This window comes from Thecamonas trahens (genome assembly GCF_000142905.1).
Source record: "Thecamonas trahens ATCC 50062 unplaced genomic scaffold supercont1.7, whole genome shotgun sequence".
NCBI lineage: Eukaryota > Apusomonadida > Apusomonadidae > Thecamonas > Thecamonas trahens.
The window spans coordinates 14,406-33,363 of record NW_013657673.1 but is presented as its reverse complement, the minus strand read 5'-3'; the positions used below and the strand labels follow the sequence as shown (position 1 = coordinate 33,363).

The window sequence follows — 18,958 nt, the reverse complement described above, 5'->3', positions numbered from 1 at the left end:
TGGTGGCGGTGGTGCCAGTGAGAGGCAAACCGAAAGTGGGAAGGAAATCACAATCCATCCCAAAAGTATGTGCGCTCGGGGGGGGGGGGGAGGGAGGAGGAGGGAGGAGAGGGGGTACAGTGGGGGGAGGGGGGGGGAGGGGGGAGGGGGGAGGGGGAGGAGGGGAAGGGGGAAGGGGACTCGGTGGGTGCAGGGGGCAGGGAGAGGGAGACGCCGGGCGGACGGGGAAGGCTGGCGGGCGAGGAAGGGGAGACGGCGGCGAGTCCCTCTGCCGCAGCCAGGGACAACGGGGGCAAGGAGAGGAGGAGCCCAGGAAAGAGGGAGGGATGGGGATGTGGAAGAAAGGGGACAGGGAGGTGGATGAAGAGCATGGAGGGGATGGGGATGGGAAAGGAAACGGAGGCTGACACTCGTGGTACGTACCCTCGTTAGCGCCCTTCTTCAGCTGGCGGTAGTTGGCGGCCTGCTGGACCATGTCCAGGATGGTGGCATGGAGCTCGTCGGTGGCGAGCGGGAACGCCTTGGATGCCTTCTTGTCAGCCTGTGGCACATGTGGTCTACCATGAGTTGCTGTTCAATTGCAGGGGAGGGGCGGGGGGGGAGGGGAGGGGTGAAGGTGGGGTGAGGCGGGGACATTGGGGACTGGTCGCATACCATGGTGTCTGTGAGAGTGGGGTGTGAGCCAAAGTCGCCGGTCATTCGGCGTTCAAGCCGTCGTCGTGTGGTTGCGACGTCTGCTCGAGGAGATGAGTCTGACGATCGAGGAGGCCATGCGAGCCATGACCACATGGGAGAGGCGGATCGCAGGGAGAGGCGTGGACATGGTTGATTGCTTGGGACGAGGGGAGGGGAGAGCAAGAGGGCGAGGCCGTACAAGTTCCGATTTCCGGCTAAACTGTGATTAGAGTGCGGATTTCGGGTCGAGGGGATGGAAGTAGCAGCAGAGAGTATGGTAGTGGTGTGTAGAAGGGAGAGAGAGAGAAAAGGAAAGGTGACGGTGGTTCTCGAGGTGCGATCGCTGACTCTGCTGTCTGGCTTTGTCAAAATGGTTGATCACGGAAATAGTGTTCCATGGAACACACAGTTTGCATGTTGTGTTTGCTCTGTGGCGTGCAGTGAACATCAATCACATCGCAACAATCTCTACAACACCAGCTACCCAACCATGCCCATGTCGCATGCAGACTGCCATCCGATAGCGAGTTACAGTTCAAAGAATATGCTGCCCTGCAATGGGCAAAAAACCCGCGTGCTCGGCAAAAGACTGCGCCTGGCTTCGATGAGACCGACGAGCCGGGCGACGAGCTGGCTGCGACGACGACGCCACTGACGCTGGCGCCGCTCGCTGCGACAGACTCGACCCTCAGCGGGAAGCACCCATACGGTCATGTCAAACCTGTTTGCGGTCCTTGCGGGCGCCGGCAGCGGGAGTGGGGACGGCAGCGGGGTTGAGAGCAGCTCGAGCACGAGCACGAGCACGAGCACAAGCACGAGCTCGGCGGCCGGCTCAGACGGCGGCGGCGCGGCGACGGCGAGTGCAAGCTCGGCGAGCCGCACTTGTGCGGGAGATGGTCCAGACGGTGGTGGATATGGGGGAGATTGGGGCGATCGGGCAGGGACGCCGCCGATGCCGGACGATCTGTCTCAGTTTGCGCTGGACGGGAACAAGGCGATGATAGTGGTCCGCGAGGCGCAGCGGATGGCGAGGGGGCTGGCAAGGCGACGAAAGGGCGGGCGGCGCAAGGCACGCAATGCGCGTGTCAATCCGGCTGAGCTTCCGTTTTATCTCGGCCCACTCCCGATTCTGTTTGACGATCAGCGGCACCTGGTCCGCGGCGAGCTCGACCGGTGCCGGACCATCCACAACTGGCTCGGCCACTCGGCACCCGGCCTCGGTTCGCGACGGTACTTTGCGGCGAGTCCAACGAGAGCAATCGCCAATCTGGTGGCGGCGCGCGCGGCCGCGCCGTCGCACCAATACCGTCGGCCGGGCCGGCGGCCGCGCGCAGCGGTGGCGGCAACGCCTCGGGCTGATCCGGCGCCGGGCTTTGGTGGCGTGGCATCGGCTCCGACAACAGGGCTGGCCGGCCTCGCTGCCACAGCTGGGCGGGCCAAGCCATCGCCATTGTTGGGCGGGCTCACCGGGCTGGCCTCAGCGGCCTCGGCCCGGGCTCCACCCGCATCGGCTCCAAGCAGCACCGGACGCGGGTTGGCGTCGCTCGCGACGACAAGCGCGGCGACGGTTGTGCGGCCCGGCGGGCTGGCGTCGCTGGCAACAGCCAGCCGGCCGGCGGGAGCGCAGCCTGACGGACTCGCGTCTCTTGCGGCAGTGCCGCCGACGAGCGGTGGCCTCGCATCGCTTGCCGCGGTGGCAGCCACCACCGCCACGCCACCTGGCACCGCCTCGGTCCCCCTCCTGCCCCCACCTACCGCCCCCGCGCCCCCCACTTCCACCTCGACCCCACCCACGCTCCTCTCGACCGCGTCACCACCACCAGCCACAGGCATTGTTCGAGTCCCGGTCGTGGTTGCACCATCAAGCACCACAGCGCGGTGCAAGCTTCGTCCCTGGCGTCCTCGCGCAGCGCGGCGAAGGCGGTAGGTCTCTCCTCGGTAAAAATGTATTCGGATGTTGTCGTCGTCGGCCTCGTCTTGGGCTTTGAGTTCGGCTTACTCCTGCGGCGGCGCGTCCTGGTCCTGCGGCGGCACGTCCTGGTCCTGCGGCGGCACGGGCTCGGCGTCAGCGGCGATCTTCTCGGCGGCGGTAGCGCGTTCGGCATCGGTGATGGGCTGGTAGTCGTTGTCGCGCTCGCGGGAGCGCGAGCGAGCCGGGCCGTGCGAGCGAGAGCGGGAGCGCTCGCGGCTGTGGCGGCGGTCGTCGTACGAGGCGCGCGGCGGCGAGCGGCGCTCGCGGTACGCGTCGCCGGCCGGGGCAGAGTCAACCGGCGGCGGCGGCGGGTTCGCCATGTAGCGGTCGACAAAGGCCTCGCCCTCTTCGCGGATGGACTTTTCGAAGCGGACGGTGACGCGGTCGCCGTTGATCTCAGTCTCGTTGAGCCGCATGACGGCGTCGGCGGCGTCCTCCATGGAGCGGAACTCGATGATGCCAAACGGACCCTGTGCGTCGGAGAAGACGTTGGCAAAGCCCGGCTCGGCAATAGAGCGAGCAAAGTCCTTCAGATCCTGCCACGAGGTGCGCGGGGCAATGCCCTCGACCAGCACAGGGAACTTGGGCCCCTGCGGAGCGCGACCACCTCGCTCACGCGGCGGCGGCATGCCGTGTCCACCACCACCGGGCGGGCCGACGCGACCAGCAGCACCAAAGCCCCTCCGGTCGTTGGCAAAGTCAACACGAATGGGCCGACCAAAGACAGGGAGGTTGTCGGTAGCCTCGATAGCGTCCAGCGCTTGGCCACGAGTCTCAAACTCGACAAAGGCAAAGCCACGCTTGAGGCACACGTCCACCACCCGTCCGTACCGACCGTAGATGTTGTGCATGTCGTCCATGCGGACCTCGTCAGAGAGGCCAGACACATGGAGGCGCTTGGGGTGCCGTGCTTGGGACATACTTGACTTGAGTTTGGTCGAGTGTTGTGTCGTACGCCTGTGCCTCCCCTAGCCTCCCTCCCTCCCTCCCCCCCTCTTTGCCTTTGTCGGTCGTCGATGGTCGCTTTTGGGCATTGTCGCTGCGAGTCGCATTGGCGCGCGAGCGGAGTTTTTTTTTTCTCTCTCTCACCTCGATGCAGGTTGCTACGAGCGCGCGTGGGGGAAAGGAGCCGGGCAGGGGAAGTTTGATTGATGGCGGGGTATGTGTTGTGGTCTTGATGTACTCTTGCTAGGCTCAAGCGGGGTTCAGCCTAGATCGGGGCTCAGGACGGCACCGGGCGAGCCGGGAGAGGCGACCGGGCGGCAGCTAGAGCGGCAGCGGCGGCGAGGTCGGCAATGAGATCGTCCGGGTGCTCGAGGCCGACTGAGAGGCGGACCAGGTCCTGCGGCAGCGTGCGGGCGTCGGGAGAAATGGAGGCGTGCGAAAAGGCGGCAGGAAGCTCGATGACCGAGGCGACCGAGCCAAATGAGACCGAGATCTTGAAGACGCGGCAAGCCTTGAGGAGGCGGGCGGAGAACTCGACGTCGCCGGTCTCAAACGAGAAGACCGGCGGGATCCAGGCGGCTTGCGCGGCGTGAACCGCCGAGCCGCGTGCCGAGTGTAGAGCGGTGACCCACGGGGCCGAGGCGAGAAAAGCCTCAATCTTGGCGCCGGCCGCCACAGCTGCTGCTGTCCGCACCCGCAGCGTCTTGAGCGAGCGGTGCATTAGCCAGCAGTCCATGGGAGCAAGGCCTGAGCCCTGAGCGTTGACCAGAAACTTGAGAGTGTCCGCCGCGCAAGGTGCTGCTGCGGTGTTGACTGCCACCACGCCGGCCATGACGTCGGCATGGCCGCACAGGTACTTTGTTGCCGAGTGGACAACAATGTCGGCGCCGAGTGCCAGCGGCGCCTGCCCCAGCGGGGTCATCATGGTGTTGTCGACCGAGAGCAGGGCGCCGGCGTCGTGGACGACCGCGGCCACCGCCGCAATGTCAGCAATGTGTAGCAACGGATTCGACGGCGACTCGATGTGGACGAGGCGGACGTCGTGGCCGTCGGCGGCGAGCTCAGTGAGGCGCGCCCGCAGCGCGTCGGCGTCGCTCACCCGCGCAAACTCAGTCTTGATGCCGGCGTGCGGGCTTGCGACCTGGGTCAGCAGCCGATGCATGCCGCCGTAGAGATCGTCGCACGCCACCACGGTCGCGCCCGGCGGCACAAGGTTGACCACAGCCGAGAGCGCCGCCATGCCCGTGCTCAGCGCAAAGACAGCGACGCTCGACGCGTCCAGCCCGGACGCTCGGGCAATGAGCCGGCGCAGTGCCTCCTGCACCGCAGTCCGCGTCGGATTTCCTGACCGGGTATAGTCGTACGGGCCGTTGACCCGCGCGCCCGGCTGCACAAACGTCGCCGTTTGGTACAGCGGCGGTGCGCACGGCTGCCACGGATCGCCCGGCGCCGCCGAGGGCGCAATCAGCAGCGTCTCGACCCGCCACGCGGCCACCTGCGCGCCTACCACCGTCCCGATGCCCATGCTGCTTTGCACATCGTCGTCGCTCACCTCCACGCCCTCGATCCCGCCTGCCAACGTCGCCACCAGCGTGTCGCCGGCCACGCTCCTCGCCGTCGCGGGCTCAAAGGCGAGGACAAGCGTCGACGCCGCGGTACAGACCCGGATGACGTCCGCGAACAGCCTTCCGCCTGCCGCATGCGCACACGCTAGCACCCGATCCACATCGTACACCACCACAGCCGCTCCGTCTTTGACCGCTGCCATCGCCTCGCTGCACGCCGCCGAGTTGTCCATGACGATGACTCGGTCAGCCTCAGCCTCAGTCTCAGCCTTGGCAGCTGGATAGGCGGTGGTAGCCGGCACCAGCCAGTACACACCAGCCTCGGACTCTGAACATGTCGTGTGGTCTGCGAGCCAGTACTTGACCGCAGCTTGGCTGCCTGTCACCACGTGCCGCTCCATCCTGTGCTCGAGTGAGAAGAGTCTGCTGGTGCTGGTGGTCGGGGCCTGAGTCGCCGAATTGGCTCTCAGGCTCGTCATTCCCACGTCACGGCTTCTGCCACAGCCATGGATGGCGATGGCAGCGGCGGAGATGTAGTCTTCGCATCGTCTGCCATTGCCATTGCCATCGCCATCGATGCGAGGTTCAGACTCGCTCGCCAAGTACCTCGCCGCCGCGCGACGTCGATGACCACCACAGACCATCCCATCAGCAACATCTTCCCTTTAGGCAACCGATCATTTCTCCACTGGCTCCCGTTGCCTGCCGTCGGTGCCTGCCGCCAGCCATCGGCTCCCGTCGCCAGCCGTCGGCTCCCGTCGCCAGCCATCGGCTCCCGTCGCCAGCCGTCGGCTCCCGTCGCCAGCCATCGGCCCCCGTCGCCAGCCATCGGCCCCCGTCGCCAGCCATCGGCCCCCGTCGCCAGCCATTGGTTCCCGTCGCCTGCCGTCGGCTCCCGTCGCCAGCCGTCGGCTCCCGTCGCCAGCCATCGGCTCCCGTTGCCTGCCGTCGGTGCCTGCCGCCAGCCATCGGCTCCCGTCGCCAGCCGTCGGCTCCCGTCGCCAGCCATCGGCCCCCGTCGCCAGCCATCGGCCCCCGTCGCCAGCCATTGGTTCCCGTCGCCTGCCGTCGGCTCCCGTCGCCAGCCATCGGCTCCCGTCGCCAGCCATCGGCTCCCGTTGCCTGCCGTCGGTGCCTGCCGCCAGCCATCGGCTCCCGTCGCCAGCCGTCGGCTCCCGTCGCCAGCCATCGGCCCCCGTCGCCAGCCATCGGCCCCCGTCGCCAGCCATTGGTTCCCGTCGCCTGCCGTCGGCTCCCGTCGCCAGCCATCGGCTCCCGTCGCCAGCCATTGGTTCCCGTCGCCAGCCATCGGCTCCCGTCGCCAGCCATCGGCTCCCGTCGCCAGCCATTGGCTCCCGTCGCCAGCCATTGGCTCCCGTCGCCAGCCGTCGGCTCCCGTCGCCAGCCACCGGCTCCCTCCTTCCTAGTGTTGGCATTCAACCGTTCGTTGGCCGACCAAAGTTTGGCGCCAAGCTGTCGCCACCCGCACCGGCATCGGGCACGGGCACCTCTCCACCTCCCCCCTCCCCCTCCCCCCCCCCTCCCCCCCACAAACATCCTTCACCATGGACTCTCCGTCTGTTATGGTGAAGCGTATGATGGAGCGTATTCGTGCTCGCACACAGCAGGAGCTCGCAGCGTCACCTGCCGCCAAGCTCTCCTTCGGCACCGCCACCGAGGCCGCCGGACCCAGGTCGTCGCTCTCTGGTGGTGGCGAGGCCATGGCCGGCGCATCGCTGGCTGCTAGTCGGCTGGGAGGCCGGACTGATGGCTCGGGTTCTCGGTCAGAGTCGATCATGCGCGAGGCGTATCTGGCAACGCTGGAGAGGGAGAAGGACAAGCTGGCGGCGGCGACAGGCAAGGCGGGCGCGGCAGCAAATACCGCCGGCGACTCGGTTCGGGTGCTCAACGGGTCGGGCCTGAGCCTCGGCGCGACGAGCTATGCTTCTCGTTCGCCATCGCTGGCAGCAGAGCTGACGTCCGAGGCCGCGCGGACCTCCGGCGCACTGCAAAAGACCATCCTCAACCTCTCGACTACGCTCGACTCGACCGCGGCGCAGTATGAGGCCAAGCTCGACGAGCAAGAGGCTGCATTCGAGTCGGAGCTTCGGGCGTCGGCGGCTCGGGAGGCACGCTCGCAGCATGCCGTCCAGATGACGACGGTCAAGGCCAACGAGAGCGTCGCCGCCCTCGAGGCTGCGCTGGCCGAGAAGGACGCCATGATCTCGTACTTGCAGCGATCGGCACTGGAGAGCACCGACGGGTCAGCGGCCGCCGCCAGCGAGATTGCGCGCCTCGAGGCCGCACTCGCCCAGACAAAGGCCACGCTCGAGTCGGAGCGCGCCTTCCACCAGGACCGCTCGCTCACCCACACCCAGACCATTGCCGCACTCCGCGAGAAGCTCGCCGCCGCCGAGGCTGCCGCCGGCTCTAAGGCCACCGACGCTGCTGCGCTTCGCTCGCAGCTCGAGGCTGACCTCGCGCAGACGGTCGAGAAGCTCACCGCCGAGCGCAAGGAAGCCCTGTTTGCCGAGCAAAAGGCGGCGTCGGCCGAGCGTGAGTTGCGGCTGCAGCTCTCCGAGGCGCAGGCTCAGGCGCAGCGGGCGGTCGACGCCCGTGACGCGCTGCACGCCAAGTACGACGCAGCGCTCGAGAACATCGACAAGCTCAAGGACGAGACCGCCGAGCTGCGGGCGGCGGCCAATGACGAGCGTGCGGCGTGGAACGTCGCCCGCGACGAGCTCGAGGCCGAGTGGCGGAAGAACAATGCGTCGGTGACCGCGCTGCTTCAGGAAGAGCGCTCACGTGCGTCGGGCGCTTCCAAGCGCGTCTCGCTCCTCGAAGCTTCGCTCGCTGCACTTCAGAACGAGTACGACGCGCTCAAGGATGCCCACGCGGCCGCGCTCGCTGCCCGCGCCCAGGCCGAGCAGGACGTGACGTCGGCAGCCGAGGCGGGCAGGGCTGCGCTCTCCGCCGCTGTTGCCGAAGAGGCCGCCCGCGGCGAGGCTGCGCTCGAAAAAGCGGTCCGCGAGGCCGAGGCCCGCGTGGCGCAGGCACAGGTCGATGCTGAAGCCAAGCTCACAGCGCTCCGCGAGGAGCACAACGCATACGTTGCCGAGCTTCGCAACGACGCCGCCCGCGAGGCTGACGACTATGAAGCCGCGTTGGCGGACGAGCGCGAGCGACTGGCCGCAGCCGAGCTCCGCTTTGCCGAGCAGCTTGACGGGATGCAGAGCCAGATCTCGGACATCCTGGCGTCTTACTCAGCTGACGAGGCCGATCGCGCGTCGACCAAGATGGCGCTTCGCGACAAGGTTGCCAAGCTTCAGGCGGCCAACAAGGAGCTTGCACTCGTACTCGAGCACACCAAGCAGGCCAACAGCGTGCTGGAGAGCCAGCTGGTGTCGGCCAAGGAGGCGTCGCGGGCAACGTCGGCCAAGCTTGCCGCCGCCTACGCCACCATCGACGAGCTCCGCGGCAACATCGAGACCCTCATCCAGGACCACCACGGCCAGCTCAACAGCCTTGTCTCCTCGCAGCAGGCCAAGCTAGAGGCTTACCGGCGCTCACTTGCCGACTCGCTACCGTCGCCACTGGCGCGCCAGCCTGAGCCGACCCCGCTCCCGCCGTCGCCGGTCCACGCCGCCACGCCCGATCGCGGCAGCTCTGCGCCTGCTCCGCTCGGCGCTTCCGCCGACAACAACGTTGCTGCCATCAAGGCTGCCATTGCGACCAAGAACGCACGCGCGTCCGAGATTGACGCCGCCTTTGCGCGTGTTGTCCGCGGCTTTGAGGAGGAGGCGTCCAAGGACACCGAGGCCACCAGCGCCCGCGACAACATTGTGGCCGAAGTCTCGCAGCGGGTCTCGTCGATGTTCGACACGTTTTTGGCGACGCAGGCTGCCGGTACAAGTGCTGGAGCCGGAGCCGACGCCGACGCCGACGTGAGCTCGTCCGACGAGTCCGAGTACGAGCACGAGCACGATACTGATGCATCTACCTCGGTCCAGGCTCAGATTGGTATGCTACAGTCCAAAATGTCGCAGCTGCAGTCGCAACTCCCGCAGTCGCCCAAGAAGTCACGCAGCAGTCGGCGCGGCGACGAGAGCCACGGCTCACACGGCGCTCGCCAGGGCCGGCATAACGAGAGGCAGCCGGTGCGCCAGCGCGTGCGGCGGCGGTCGCGATCAAGTTCGCAGACCGACAAGCCGTCGCGGACTGAAGGCCGTGGTGGTCATCCTCGTCATGGCCGCGAGCGCGGCCGCGGCCGCGAGCGCGATCGCACCCCGGGCTATCTCAGCGGCACTGCGGCGTCGCGCGGAAAGAGCCGTGACGGGAGTCGGAATGTCCGCCACGCGTGGAAGTAAACGCCATACACTTTACGGAAGTTGCCTTGTAGAAGCAGCTACGCTTGCGCGGACCGCGCCTTGCGCTGCGCTGCGAGCGCCTCCCAGCCGCCGTCAACAATGGCAACATGGGCGAGACCGGCAGCTACAAGCGCCTGCGCAACGTTGGTGGCGTGATCCGGAGCCGACGCCACAATGGCCACGATCCGGACGCCCTGCCCGTCGACGGTGGGTGGAAGCTCGTCGAGGAGCCGCGACGGCTCGACCTCGACCTCGGGATACGGAATGACGACGGCCGACTGGAGGGTGCCGCCGTCGCGGACTATGTGCTCACGAAGGCGAATGTCGAGAACGCAGGCGCGGCGCGGACTCGCGCGCAGCGCAGCGAGGACATCAGCAGGCGCAATGCGCGGCGACCACTCGGGTTCGACTGGATCGTCCAGATGCGCGACAGGCGAGAGCTGAAGCTTGCGGATCGACGGCGGAGTGGCGGCAAAAAGCCGCTTGGCAGCCGTTACTGCGAGCTCAAAGTCAACGTTGGGCAGCTCGGAAAAGGCAAGGATGCAGACCGAAAAGTCGGCCGAGACGAGGAGTGATTGCATTTGCTCGACAAGCGCAAGCGCCACAAAGAACTTGAGCGAGGTGTGGCCGAGGAGGAGGGTGTCCCAGAGAACAACCAGCGAGTCGATGGGAAAGACGTGCGCAAAGAGGGTGAGAAACCAGGGAATGGCGTAGAGCTCGGGCCGAAAGTCCATGGTGAGGAGGTGAGCGGCGACACGCGGAAAGTGGAACGCCATCAGCGCGGAGAACGCGGCAAGGCTCTTGCGCATGATGACCGAGTTGTCTTCGACGAAAAAGTCGGCGAGGTGCTTGTTGATGACTGCCTCGAGGCAGCCGTAAGCGAGGGCTTCGTCGTGGAAAAGGAGCCGCACAAACGGAGCCGCGACCGAGTCAAGGCCCTGCCAGTAGACCATGACCGAGTGGCCGGCTGTCCACCGCTTGATGACCCGGGTGAGCTTGGCGTGTCCAAGCGGCGTGGCAAGCATGTCGTCGTACTGGTGGCATCGCGGCAGTCGACCGCAATCTGGTGGTCCGACACGTGCGGCGAGACCTTGTCGACGCTGTGATAGTGAGCTGCAACGGCGTGCGGCGCGCCGAGGCCGAGAATGGCGGCCCAGATCTCGCCGCGGAGCAGCGGCGGAACGTCGATGCGCGCCTCGGCAAGGAGTTCCACCCGCGAGTGCGGCATGTCGCGGAGAATGCGAGTAAAGACAAAGATGCGCGCGAGCTGGTAGTCGAGGTCGGCTTCTCGGATGACGAGCGGGACGGCGGCAGGCTCAAAGGCGGACCCGTCGTCGGCCTGCACAAGCATGGCTGACGCGGCGAGATACGGCGAGCCGAACATGTAGGTCTCGCCGTTCTCGGCCTGGGTCTCGCACGACGCCTTGAATCGCGCCAGACCTTCGGTGAGCCGGCGCGCAAGGCCGTCAAGTTCGATGATGTGGAGCTCGGCCGAGTACGCCGCCGCCGCCGCCGACGCCACCCGGGCTGTGCTCGGCGTCGCCGCGAGACGCACAATCCGAGGCACACGCGCGATCGATGGAAGCTTAGACGCCGGCGCGTCGGCTGTGACGCTTGCCTCGTCGCCGCCCATCAGCCGCCAAAAGTCAGCACGTGCTCGATGGGAAAGTATGCGAGGATGTCGTCGAGCGACGCGTCATCGAGCACCTCGTCGAGCGGCGGGAGGTGGAGCGAGCGCACGACAGGCTGAGGAGCCCAAATCCATCCGCCGCTCGGATTGGTCCCACCGGCCAGCCACGGGTGCGACAGCAGCTCCGAGGCGAGCGGCCGTGCCTCGACGTCGACCGCCAGCGCCAGCGCCACAAAACTCGCCATCAGCGGCGGCATTGGCTCTATGAGGGTAGCTATTTGCGCCTCGACCGGCTCGGCCTCATCACTGAGACTCAGCTGCCACTCAGTGCCGAGCCAAAGCGCAGCGAGAACAAGGCCGAGCGCCCAAACGTCCGCCTTTGGCGAGATCACGTCTAGGCCTTCGGGCGGGGCAAGCCGCGGGTCAACGACATCAAAGTCGACGAGCGCGCCATTATCGGTGATATGGGCCATGGCATAGTCGGCGATCTTGAGCACCGAGTCTCCGAGTGTGAGGACGGCGCGTGGAGCGAGATTGATGCCGGCCACACCCCGCGCCTCGAGACAAGCCAGTGCATCAATAAGTTGGACACAGGCACAGGCGCACTTTGCCGCATCGCCCGCGTACGCCTCCAGGCATCCATCCAGGGTGGACGTGGCATACTCAGAGACAAGAGTCAGCCGTTCATGTCGGCCGCGGGCGAGCGAGAGCAGCGCCGCGAGGTGCGGGTGGCGCAGCGGGGCGAGCGAGTGGAACCGCGAGAGGACGACCAGCGTCGGCGTGGTGTGCGAGGCCGAGGTGGCGGGCGGTGGGTTGGCGAAGAACGACTTGGCCCCGAGCGCAAGTCGCATGGTGTACCAACGTGTGGCGAGAGTGGTGTTGCGTGGGCGCGGTGGGAGTGGTGTGTGGCGAGAGGAGCGCGGGCAGCAGGCGGCAGGCAACAGACTGTGGTCTATTCTTGCGTTCACTTCAGCTAGCTTTACTTTAGCTGCGGCTCGCCTGGACGGCTTCTGGTCGACGATTGATCGACAACGCTACCGATCCAAGGCCAACTAGCGCGAGGCCGAGGCGGCGCCGCAGGTACAGGCCTTGACGGCAGCCTGGGCCTCACCGAGCTGGTACTGGAGGATGGCGATGGCCTCGATCTCCTCCTTCGTCCGCTGACCGGTCTCAAGCTTGAGAATGAGCTCGCGCTTGGCGGCTTCCTCCTCGTTGAGACGGCGGCGGAGGGTGCGAACGACCTTGGACATGCGTGCGCGGGCGAGGGCGAGCTCGTCGCGCTCCTTGGTCAGCGCCTTGTTGGCGTCGACGAGGCCGCGGGCGGCTGCGAGCTCGTCGGCCTGCTCGGCAAGGGCAGCAGCCTTGGACGCCTTCAGATGGCGGAACTCGATGCGGAGCTCGGCAAGCGTGGTCTTGGCGTCGGTGAGAGTGGAGCGGACGAGGTCGAGTTCAGCCACAAGCGATGCGTTCTGCGACTCGGCTTCATCGGCGCGCTCCTCGGACATGGAGGCCGACGCGGTAGCGCGCTCAAGACGGGCCGCCATGTCGGCGCGCTCGGCCTTGAGCGTCGCGGTGGCTTCGTCGCGCTCGGCCTCCAACTCGGCGTTGTGGCGGTTGGCAGCATCGAGCGCCGAGCGAAGCTCGTGGAGCGACGACTCGGTGGCACCCATGGCCTCCTTCAGCTGCTTGTTGGAGAGGTGAAGCGAGGTGGCGCGCTTGCGGACGACCGAGAGCGAGCCTGCCGCGTCGCCGCGCTCACGCGAGAGCTCGGCGATCTTGAGATCGCGGTCCTTGAGCTCGGCCACAAGCTTGGCGACCTGGTCCTTGGCCTTGGCCTTGGTCTTCTTGGCCTTGCCCTGCAACTGGAGCACCAGGTCCTCCAGCTTGGCGAGGTCGCCATGCATTTTGATCTTGAGCGCGGTGAGCTCATCCACCTCGGCCTGCGCCTCGGCGAGCGCGTCCTTGAGCGACTCGGCCTGCGAGGTGGCCATCCGCGCCTCTTGCGTCTTCTGCGCAAGCTCGTGCTCTTTTCGACCCGCTTTCCCTGTTCGGCAAGGTACTTGGCATGCCACTCGTCATGGGCTGCCGAGAGCGCCTGAAAGTTGGCCTCTAGGTCGGCCATGATGGCGGCCTGCGAGCCGGTGGCCTCGACCGAGTTGTCGAGCTCGCGCTTGAGCGACGAGTGCGAGGCCTCCATGCGCGCGCGCTCGGCGGCGACTCGCGACTCGGCCTCGGCCTCAATCCGCGCAATTTGCTTCTCTAACGACGCCACACGGGTCTCGGCGAGAACCTTGGCGTGGGCCTCGGCATCGCGGGCCTCGCGCAGCGTTTCGGCATCGGCAGCAGCTTCGGCGGCCTTGGCCGCTGCGGCCTCGGTCGCCTTTGCCGCCGCATCGCGCGCCGCCACAGTCTGTGCAAGGCTCTCTTGCAGCGACTGGATTTCGACAGCGAGGCGGGTACGCTCGGATGCGGCCTCTTCGAGCGCGGCGTCCGACTCGGCAGCGTGTGAACCGGTGGCAACCGACGCGGCGCGGAGGGCGGCGAGCTCGTCGGCAAGAGCGGCGCGCTCGCGAGCCGACGCCTCCAGCTGGCTTTGCAGCTCCTGGACGGATGACTCGGTCTTCATGAGCTCCGACGCGACGGCTTCACGGGCGGCGCGTTCAGCCTCGAGGGCGTCGCGCTCGGCAGCAGCCTGCGCGCGGGCGTGCTCGACGTCCGATTTGAGCGCCTCGGCGCTGGCCAGAGCCGACTCGCGGTCCGAGTTGGCATTGAGGGCCTCGGTCTGTGCGCTCCGGACCTTGGCGCGGAGTGAGTTGACCAGCGCTTCGAGCGACGCAATCTCGGCAGCGGCGGCTGACGCGGCGTCGTCGTCGGCATCGTCGTCGGCAGCAGCAGCAGCGGCCACCCGAGCCTCGAGCTGCGCGACCTTGTCACTGAGCGCGGCAGAGGCGTCGCGCTCGTCCAGAACCGCCTCCTCGGCAGCAAGCACATCGGCGCGGAGCTTGGCCTCGGTCTTGACGGCGGCAGCGGCCTCTTCCTGCAACTTGGCGGAGAACGCCTTTTCGCGGGACAAGTTCCGCGCCGTCTCGTCGAGTTCGACCCGGAGCTCATCGGCGGAGCGAGAGGCGGTAGCCTCGCGGTCCTGGGTAGCGGCGAGCGCAGCCTCGAGCGACTCGATGCGTCGAGCAGCCTGATCGGCCTCCATCTGCAGCTTGGCGAGCGCCTGTGCAGACTTGTCGGCGTCGCTCGACTTGGCCGCCAGCTCAGTCTCGAGTTCGGCGGCCGAAGCCTGCGAGGCTTCGAGTCGGGCAGTGAGCGACTTGATCGAGGCGTCGGCAGCGGCAGCAGCGTCGCGGCTATCGGCGAGCTCGGCCTCGAGGGCCGAGACTTGGGCAGCGAGTTCGGACTCGCGTGATGACGCCGACTCGGACAGCTCGCCGATTTGAGTCACCCGCGAGTCAAGCTCGTCCCGGAGCTTGGCGGTTGTCTCCTTTTCGGCAGCGAACTCAGTCCTGAGCGCCTCCAGCTCCGAGGTGAGCCGGGTAGTGTTTTCGCGGGCTGTGTCACGCTCGGCGGTGAGCGTCGAGACGTCGGAGCGAGCAGCGGTGAGCTCGGCCTCGGTCGACGAGAGCTCAGCAGTGAGCGACGAGACCTTTGCTTCGACCATGGACGCCGATTCAGAGGCCGAGAGCGACTTGCGGGTAACTTGCGAGAGCTTGTCCTCTAGCTCGCGCTTGGCCTTGGTCAGCTCGGCACGGGTGGTGCAGCAGTCGTCGAGATCGGCCTGGGTGGCGGCGAGGTCGTCGCGGAGAGCAGCGAGCTCGGCTTCAAGCTTGGCATAACGATCGGCGGCATCGGCGGCTTCTTTGGCGGCAGCGCCCTTTGCTGCGGCGACGTCCTTTGCTGCGACGTCCTTGGCGGCGTCGGCGGCATCGACGGCAGTCTGCATCTTGCTGGCGGCAGCATTTGCGGCATCGAGCTTGGCGGCTAGAGCCTCGAGCTCTGCGTCCTTGGAGGCACATGTGTCGTGGCAGTCTGCCAGCGAGTGCTCAATGTGGGCCGACTTCTCGATCCACGACTCGACTGAGGCCTTGAGCTCGGCGTTGGCGGCCTCGAGCGAGTCAACCCGGAGCTGGAGAAGCTTGGCAGCAGCAGACGACTCGGCGAGCTGCTCGATGTGGGCTGTCGACTCCGCGGTGGCGGCCGCGAGGGCGGCCTCAAGCTCTGCAACTCGGGCAAGGGCAGCCTCCAGGCGAGAGACGGCGTCGCGCTTGGCCTCCTCCAGCGAGGCCTTGTCGATTTTGGACGTGGCTTCGAGGTGCTTGGCGACGGCGCGGAAGTACGAGACGTAGGTCATGACCGAATGCGAGTCCGGGTGGTCGACAAGATCACTAGCGGTGAGAAGCTGCGGGATGTCAAAGCGATCGGCAGCAAGAGAAAATGCCTTCTCGGCGCGGGCAAGCGGCTCGAGCTCGAGCGCGCCGTCGTAGTCGAGCAGGGCTGGATCCAGCGAGTGAACTAGAGCACAGAGTGCACGGCCGTCCTGGAACGACGACGTAAAGTTGGTTAGCTCCATGTCAGGATAGTGTCCGATGTGCGCCTGCACCCAGGAGAGGAGAGCCGACTTTGCGGCTCCGGCTGAGCTGCTTCCGCCATCGTCGTCGCCGGAGATCTGGAAGCGGAGAATGATTGTCCACACCAGGCCAAGGATCATTTTGAGATTGCCGTCAAAGACATCGTCCGCACCACATGTGACCCGAATGCCCGCGTCGCGGCATGCCTCGAGCGCAAAGTTGATGTTGTTCAGTTGGAGGATCTTCATCCGGGCATTGGTCTTGTACGCTCCGCCGCCCACCTTGCCGCCGATGAGAACTTCGAGCAGATAGATGAGCGGGAGACCGTCCTTGAGCTCTGTCTTTAGATTATCGATGGCACCGGGCTTGCTCGAGTGTTTTCTGAGGTTGGCATTGACCCATGCAGTGAAGGTCTGGCAAGAGAGAGAGAGAGTGTGTGTGTGCGTGTGAGTGAGTGCGACTGGGTGGAGGCGGGTGGAGGTAGGGGTTTTGGGGGTTAGGGGCAGGGAGGGAGGGGGGGGGTAGGGGTGGGGCGTACTCTGTGCTGCGTGGCCACCCACGCATCCTTGTCAGCAGACATGGTGTGTGAGAGAGAATGTGTGTGCGTGTGTATGTATGTATATATATATGTGTGTGTATGTGTGGTGGGAAGTGGGTGGGTGGGTGTTGTTCGGTAGGAGTGCGGCGGTTGGCGGTGAGTCGCGGGTTTACGCATCGTCGTCCGAGTCCGACGTCGGTGGGTTGGCGATGGCATGGGCAAGCTCGTCAGGAGTGGCGACACAGGCGGCAAAGGCGGAATCGAGGGCGTCGGTGGGAGGTGCTTGCCGATAAAGACCAGGCGCGAGATGCGGTTGTCTGCCGAGTCCCAGTGGACGGTCGAGACGATGTCGTACTGGAGGCGGACGGCCTGGAAGACGTGCTTGAGATCCGAGCCGGCGTAGTTGAGCAGGCCCTTGGCGCGAAGGATGAGCGTCGGGGCGTGGTCCTCCCACAGCAAGTCCTCAAGCCATGCGACGAGGCGGGCCTTGACCAGCGGGTGCGGGGTCTCGACAACATGGGTGGTGACTTCGGCCGAGTGGACGTGGGTCGGCGGGCAGGTTACACAGGGCACACCATCATCATGGTCATGGTTGTGATCGTGGTCGTGCGAGGCGGGTCCGGCCTCGTCGACGATGAGCGGCGGCTTAAAGTCGTAGGCGGCAATGTTGAGGATGTCGTCGAGATCGACCTGCGAGCGGGTGGTAGTGAGGATGCGGGCCTGCGAGTTGATGGCAAGGACGGCGGCAGAGAGGTCGGCCAGGTTCTGCGGCGTGGCCAAGTCGGCCTTGTTGAGGATGACGACGTCGGCGTGGGCGACCTGGTTGACGGCTTCGTTGATGAGGTTCTCGGGCGCGCCGCGCGGCGCCTCCTCGGCCAGCTGCTCGAGGCCGTAGATGCCGTCGACCAGAGTCACGACTCCATCGAGGTAGATGGCCGAGTGCAGACCCTCATCGAGCCAGAACATCGAGGCGAGGGGCCCGGGTCGGCGAGGCCGGTCGTCTCGAGTAGGATGTAGTCAAACTTGCCCTTCTTCTCCATCAGCGCCTCCAGCGCCGAGACAGCTTCATCCTTGACTGAGCAGCAGATGCACCCGTTCTTGAGCTCGACCCACTCCTCGTACAAGTCGGCCTTGGACGCCTGTTCTCCATCGTCGTCCTCGGCCAGCACTGGCGGCTCGTTCACGTCGCGCTGCGCCATCGACTCCTCAATCCCGCGGCCGCCGTACTCGTTCATCAGCACCGCAATGCGCTTGCCATGCTGCGCGGTCAGCACATAGTTCAGCAGCGTCGTCTTGCCGGCTCCCAGGTAGCCCGTGATGATGGTGACCGGAACTTTGCTATCGTCAGCTACGGCACCGTCGGCCTGACCGCCAGGACCCGCCTCAGAGCTCCCCACCGTATCGGTAGCCTCGACGAGGAGCGGGGGTTCGGACGAGGAAGAGCAAGACATGTGTGGAATTGGGAGAGAGCGAACTGCGTGTGTGTGTGAGAGAGAGTGTGTGTGGTGGAGAGGTGTGTGTGTGGTGTGTGGCTTGTGGCGTGTGTGGTTAGGGTGACGTGGTGGTGGCGTCAGGGAGTTGGCACGACTGAGTGGGGAGGAGGAGGAGGAGGGGGAGGGGGGGGGGGGGGGTTGCGTTTGAGTCCTTTGATGGGATGGGGGGTGATGCATGATGGGCGAAGCGCGGATGCTAGCAGCGTTAGCGGCGGATGCCCATGCCAAACCGCGGCACGGAGCCTCCGGGTGCAAGATCCTCGACCGGTGCCTCTTCGGCGGCATCGGCTGCGATGGGACGGGGTGGGTGTTGTAAGTGGCGAGGGGGTTAGGGTTAGGGTTGGGGTGGTGGTGGTGGTGGTGGGGGGGGGGGTAGTAAGAGGGAGAATATGACGTACTCGGGAAGGTCTCGGCATCCGGCGGGATGACAGCGGGCTCGTTGGCCTTGACCGTCTCCTCGGTCGGGGTCGACGAGATGGTGATGGGCGAGGAGACTACCGAGGCACCGGGCGACTTGGCAGCGACAGCAGCGGTCGTCGGCGTCGACGCGTTGCCGCCCGAGGTCTCTGAATGGAAAGAGGAGGTGAGAGAGAGGGGGAAGGGTGAGTGGGGAGTGAGGGATCAGAGCGGGCCAGGCAAGGAGGAGGGGGATGCAGGCAGATCGTACGCGAGGCAGGCGTCGCCGGGGACGCGACCGAGGCAGGAGCGGCTGCCGACGGAGTCGGGCTTGCCGGAACAGCGGCTGTAGTGGCTGCAGCAGCGGTGGACGAGGACTCGGACGAGGCGGCAGCGGTAGCGGTGGTAGTGGACGACGACGACTTCTTCTTCTTCTTCTTGCCCGCCGACGAGCGCGGGATGGGCGAGCTGTTCTCGACAGACGTCTGCGAAGTAGCCGTCTCAACGCCATCCTGGGCCTGAGAAGCCGAGCTGGTCGTCGGGGTCGTCGTCTCGGCAGCCGAGCTTGTCTCCTTGCTGACCGCCGCCTTGGTCGTCGTCGACGACATAGAGGTGTAGAGGTAGTACCCAGCAGCGGCAGCCACAGCCACAGCACCAGCAGCAGCAGCCACAACCACAAAGTTCTTCTGCGACATGATAGAGCGTAAGAGAGGGGTGGGGTCTGTGTGGAGTTTGTGGTGTGTGTGTGTGTATGTGTGTGTGTGTGTTCGGTTGGAAGGGTTGGTGCGGGCGGTGGCCGCAAC

At 66.2% G+C, this 18,958-nt stretch overlaps 7 protein-coding genes across 7 annotated transcripts in view; 2 read left to right on the top strand and 5 right to left on the bottom strand.

Moving 5' to 3' along the window:
- AMSG_01735 (NHP2-like protein 1) overlaps window positions 1-678 on the bottom strand; it is a 1,959-nt gene extending 1,281 nt beyond the window's left edge. The window contains exons 1-2 of the mRNA XM_013905797.1: window positions 655-678; window positions 424-541 (exon numbers count right to left, since the gene is read on the bottom strand). Of these exons, the coding sequence (XP_013761251.1) occupies window positions 424-541; window positions 655-657 (121 nt within the window). The 5' untranslated portion in view covers window positions 658-678. The remainder of the gene's footprint in view (window positions 1-423; window positions 542-654) is intronic.
- A 949-nt stretch (window positions 679-1,627) lies between these two features.
- Window positions 1,628-2,307, top strand: AMSG_01734 (uncharacterized protein; the record flags this gene model as incomplete). The annotated part of the gene is made up of 3 exons (XM_013905796.1): window positions 1,628-1,681; window positions 1,730-2,127; window positions 2,157-2,307. The coding sequence occupies 3 exons, from the start codon at window positions 1,628-1,630 to the stop codon at window positions 2,305-2,307; spliced, it is 603 nt and encodes a 200-aa protein (XP_013761250.1).
- Window positions 2,308-2,316: 9 nt separating this feature from the next.
- Window positions 2,317-3,589, bottom strand: AMSG_01733 (serine-arginine protein 55). The gene has a single exon (XM_013905795.1). The coding sequence runs from the start codon at window positions 3,565-3,567 to the stop codon at window positions 2,671-2,673; it is 897 nt and encodes a 298-aa protein (XP_013761249.1). The 5' UTR covers window positions 3,568-3,589; the 3' UTR covers window positions 2,317-2,670.
- Window positions 3,590-3,715: 126 nt separating this feature from the next.
- AMSG_01732 (cystathionine beta-lyase) lies at window positions 3,716-5,558 on the bottom strand (the record flags this gene model as incomplete). Its single annotated transcript, XM_013905794.1, has 1 exon — window positions 3,716-5,558. One exon carries the CDS (start codon window positions 5,556-5,558, stop codon window positions 3,870-3,872), a length of 1,689 nt encoding a protein of 562 aa, XP_013761248.1. The 3' UTR covers window positions 3,716-3,869.
- A 1,164-nt stretch (window positions 5,559-6,722) lies between these two features.
- On the top strand, window positions 6,723-9,535 carry AMSG_01731 (uncharacterized protein; the record flags this gene model as incomplete). Its single annotated transcript, XM_013905793.1, has 1 exon — window positions 6,723-9,535. One exon carries the CDS (start codon window positions 6,723-6,725, stop codon window positions 9,522-9,524), a length of 2,802 nt encoding a protein of 933 aa, XP_013761247.1. The 3' UTR covers window positions 9,525-9,535.
- AMSG_01730 (serine/threonine protein kinase) lies at window positions 9,526-12,005 on the bottom strand (the record flags this gene model as incomplete). The annotated part of the gene is made up of 3 exons (XM_013905792.1): window positions 9,526-10,558; window positions 10,582-11,142; window positions 11,178-12,005. The coding sequence occupies 3 exons, from the start codon at window positions 12,003-12,005 to the stop codon at window positions 9,563-9,565; spliced, it is 2,385 nt and encodes a 794-aa protein (XP_013761246.1). The 3' UTR covers window positions 9,526-9,562.
- Window positions 12,006-12,206: 201 nt separating this feature from the next.
- AMSG_11663 (uncharacterized protein) lies at window positions 12,207-18,850 on the bottom strand (the record flags this gene model as incomplete). The annotated part of the gene is made up of 7 exons (XM_013906015.1): window positions 12,207-13,151; window positions 13,190-16,069; window positions 16,564-17,183; window positions 17,231-17,630; window positions 17,998-18,047; window positions 18,158-18,325; window positions 18,427-18,850. The coding sequence occupies 7 exons, from the start codon at window positions 18,848-18,850 to the stop codon at window positions 12,207-12,209; spliced, it is 5,487 nt and encodes a 1,828-aa protein (XP_013761469.1).
- Between the last annotated feature and the right edge of the window lie 108 nt (window positions 18,851-18,958).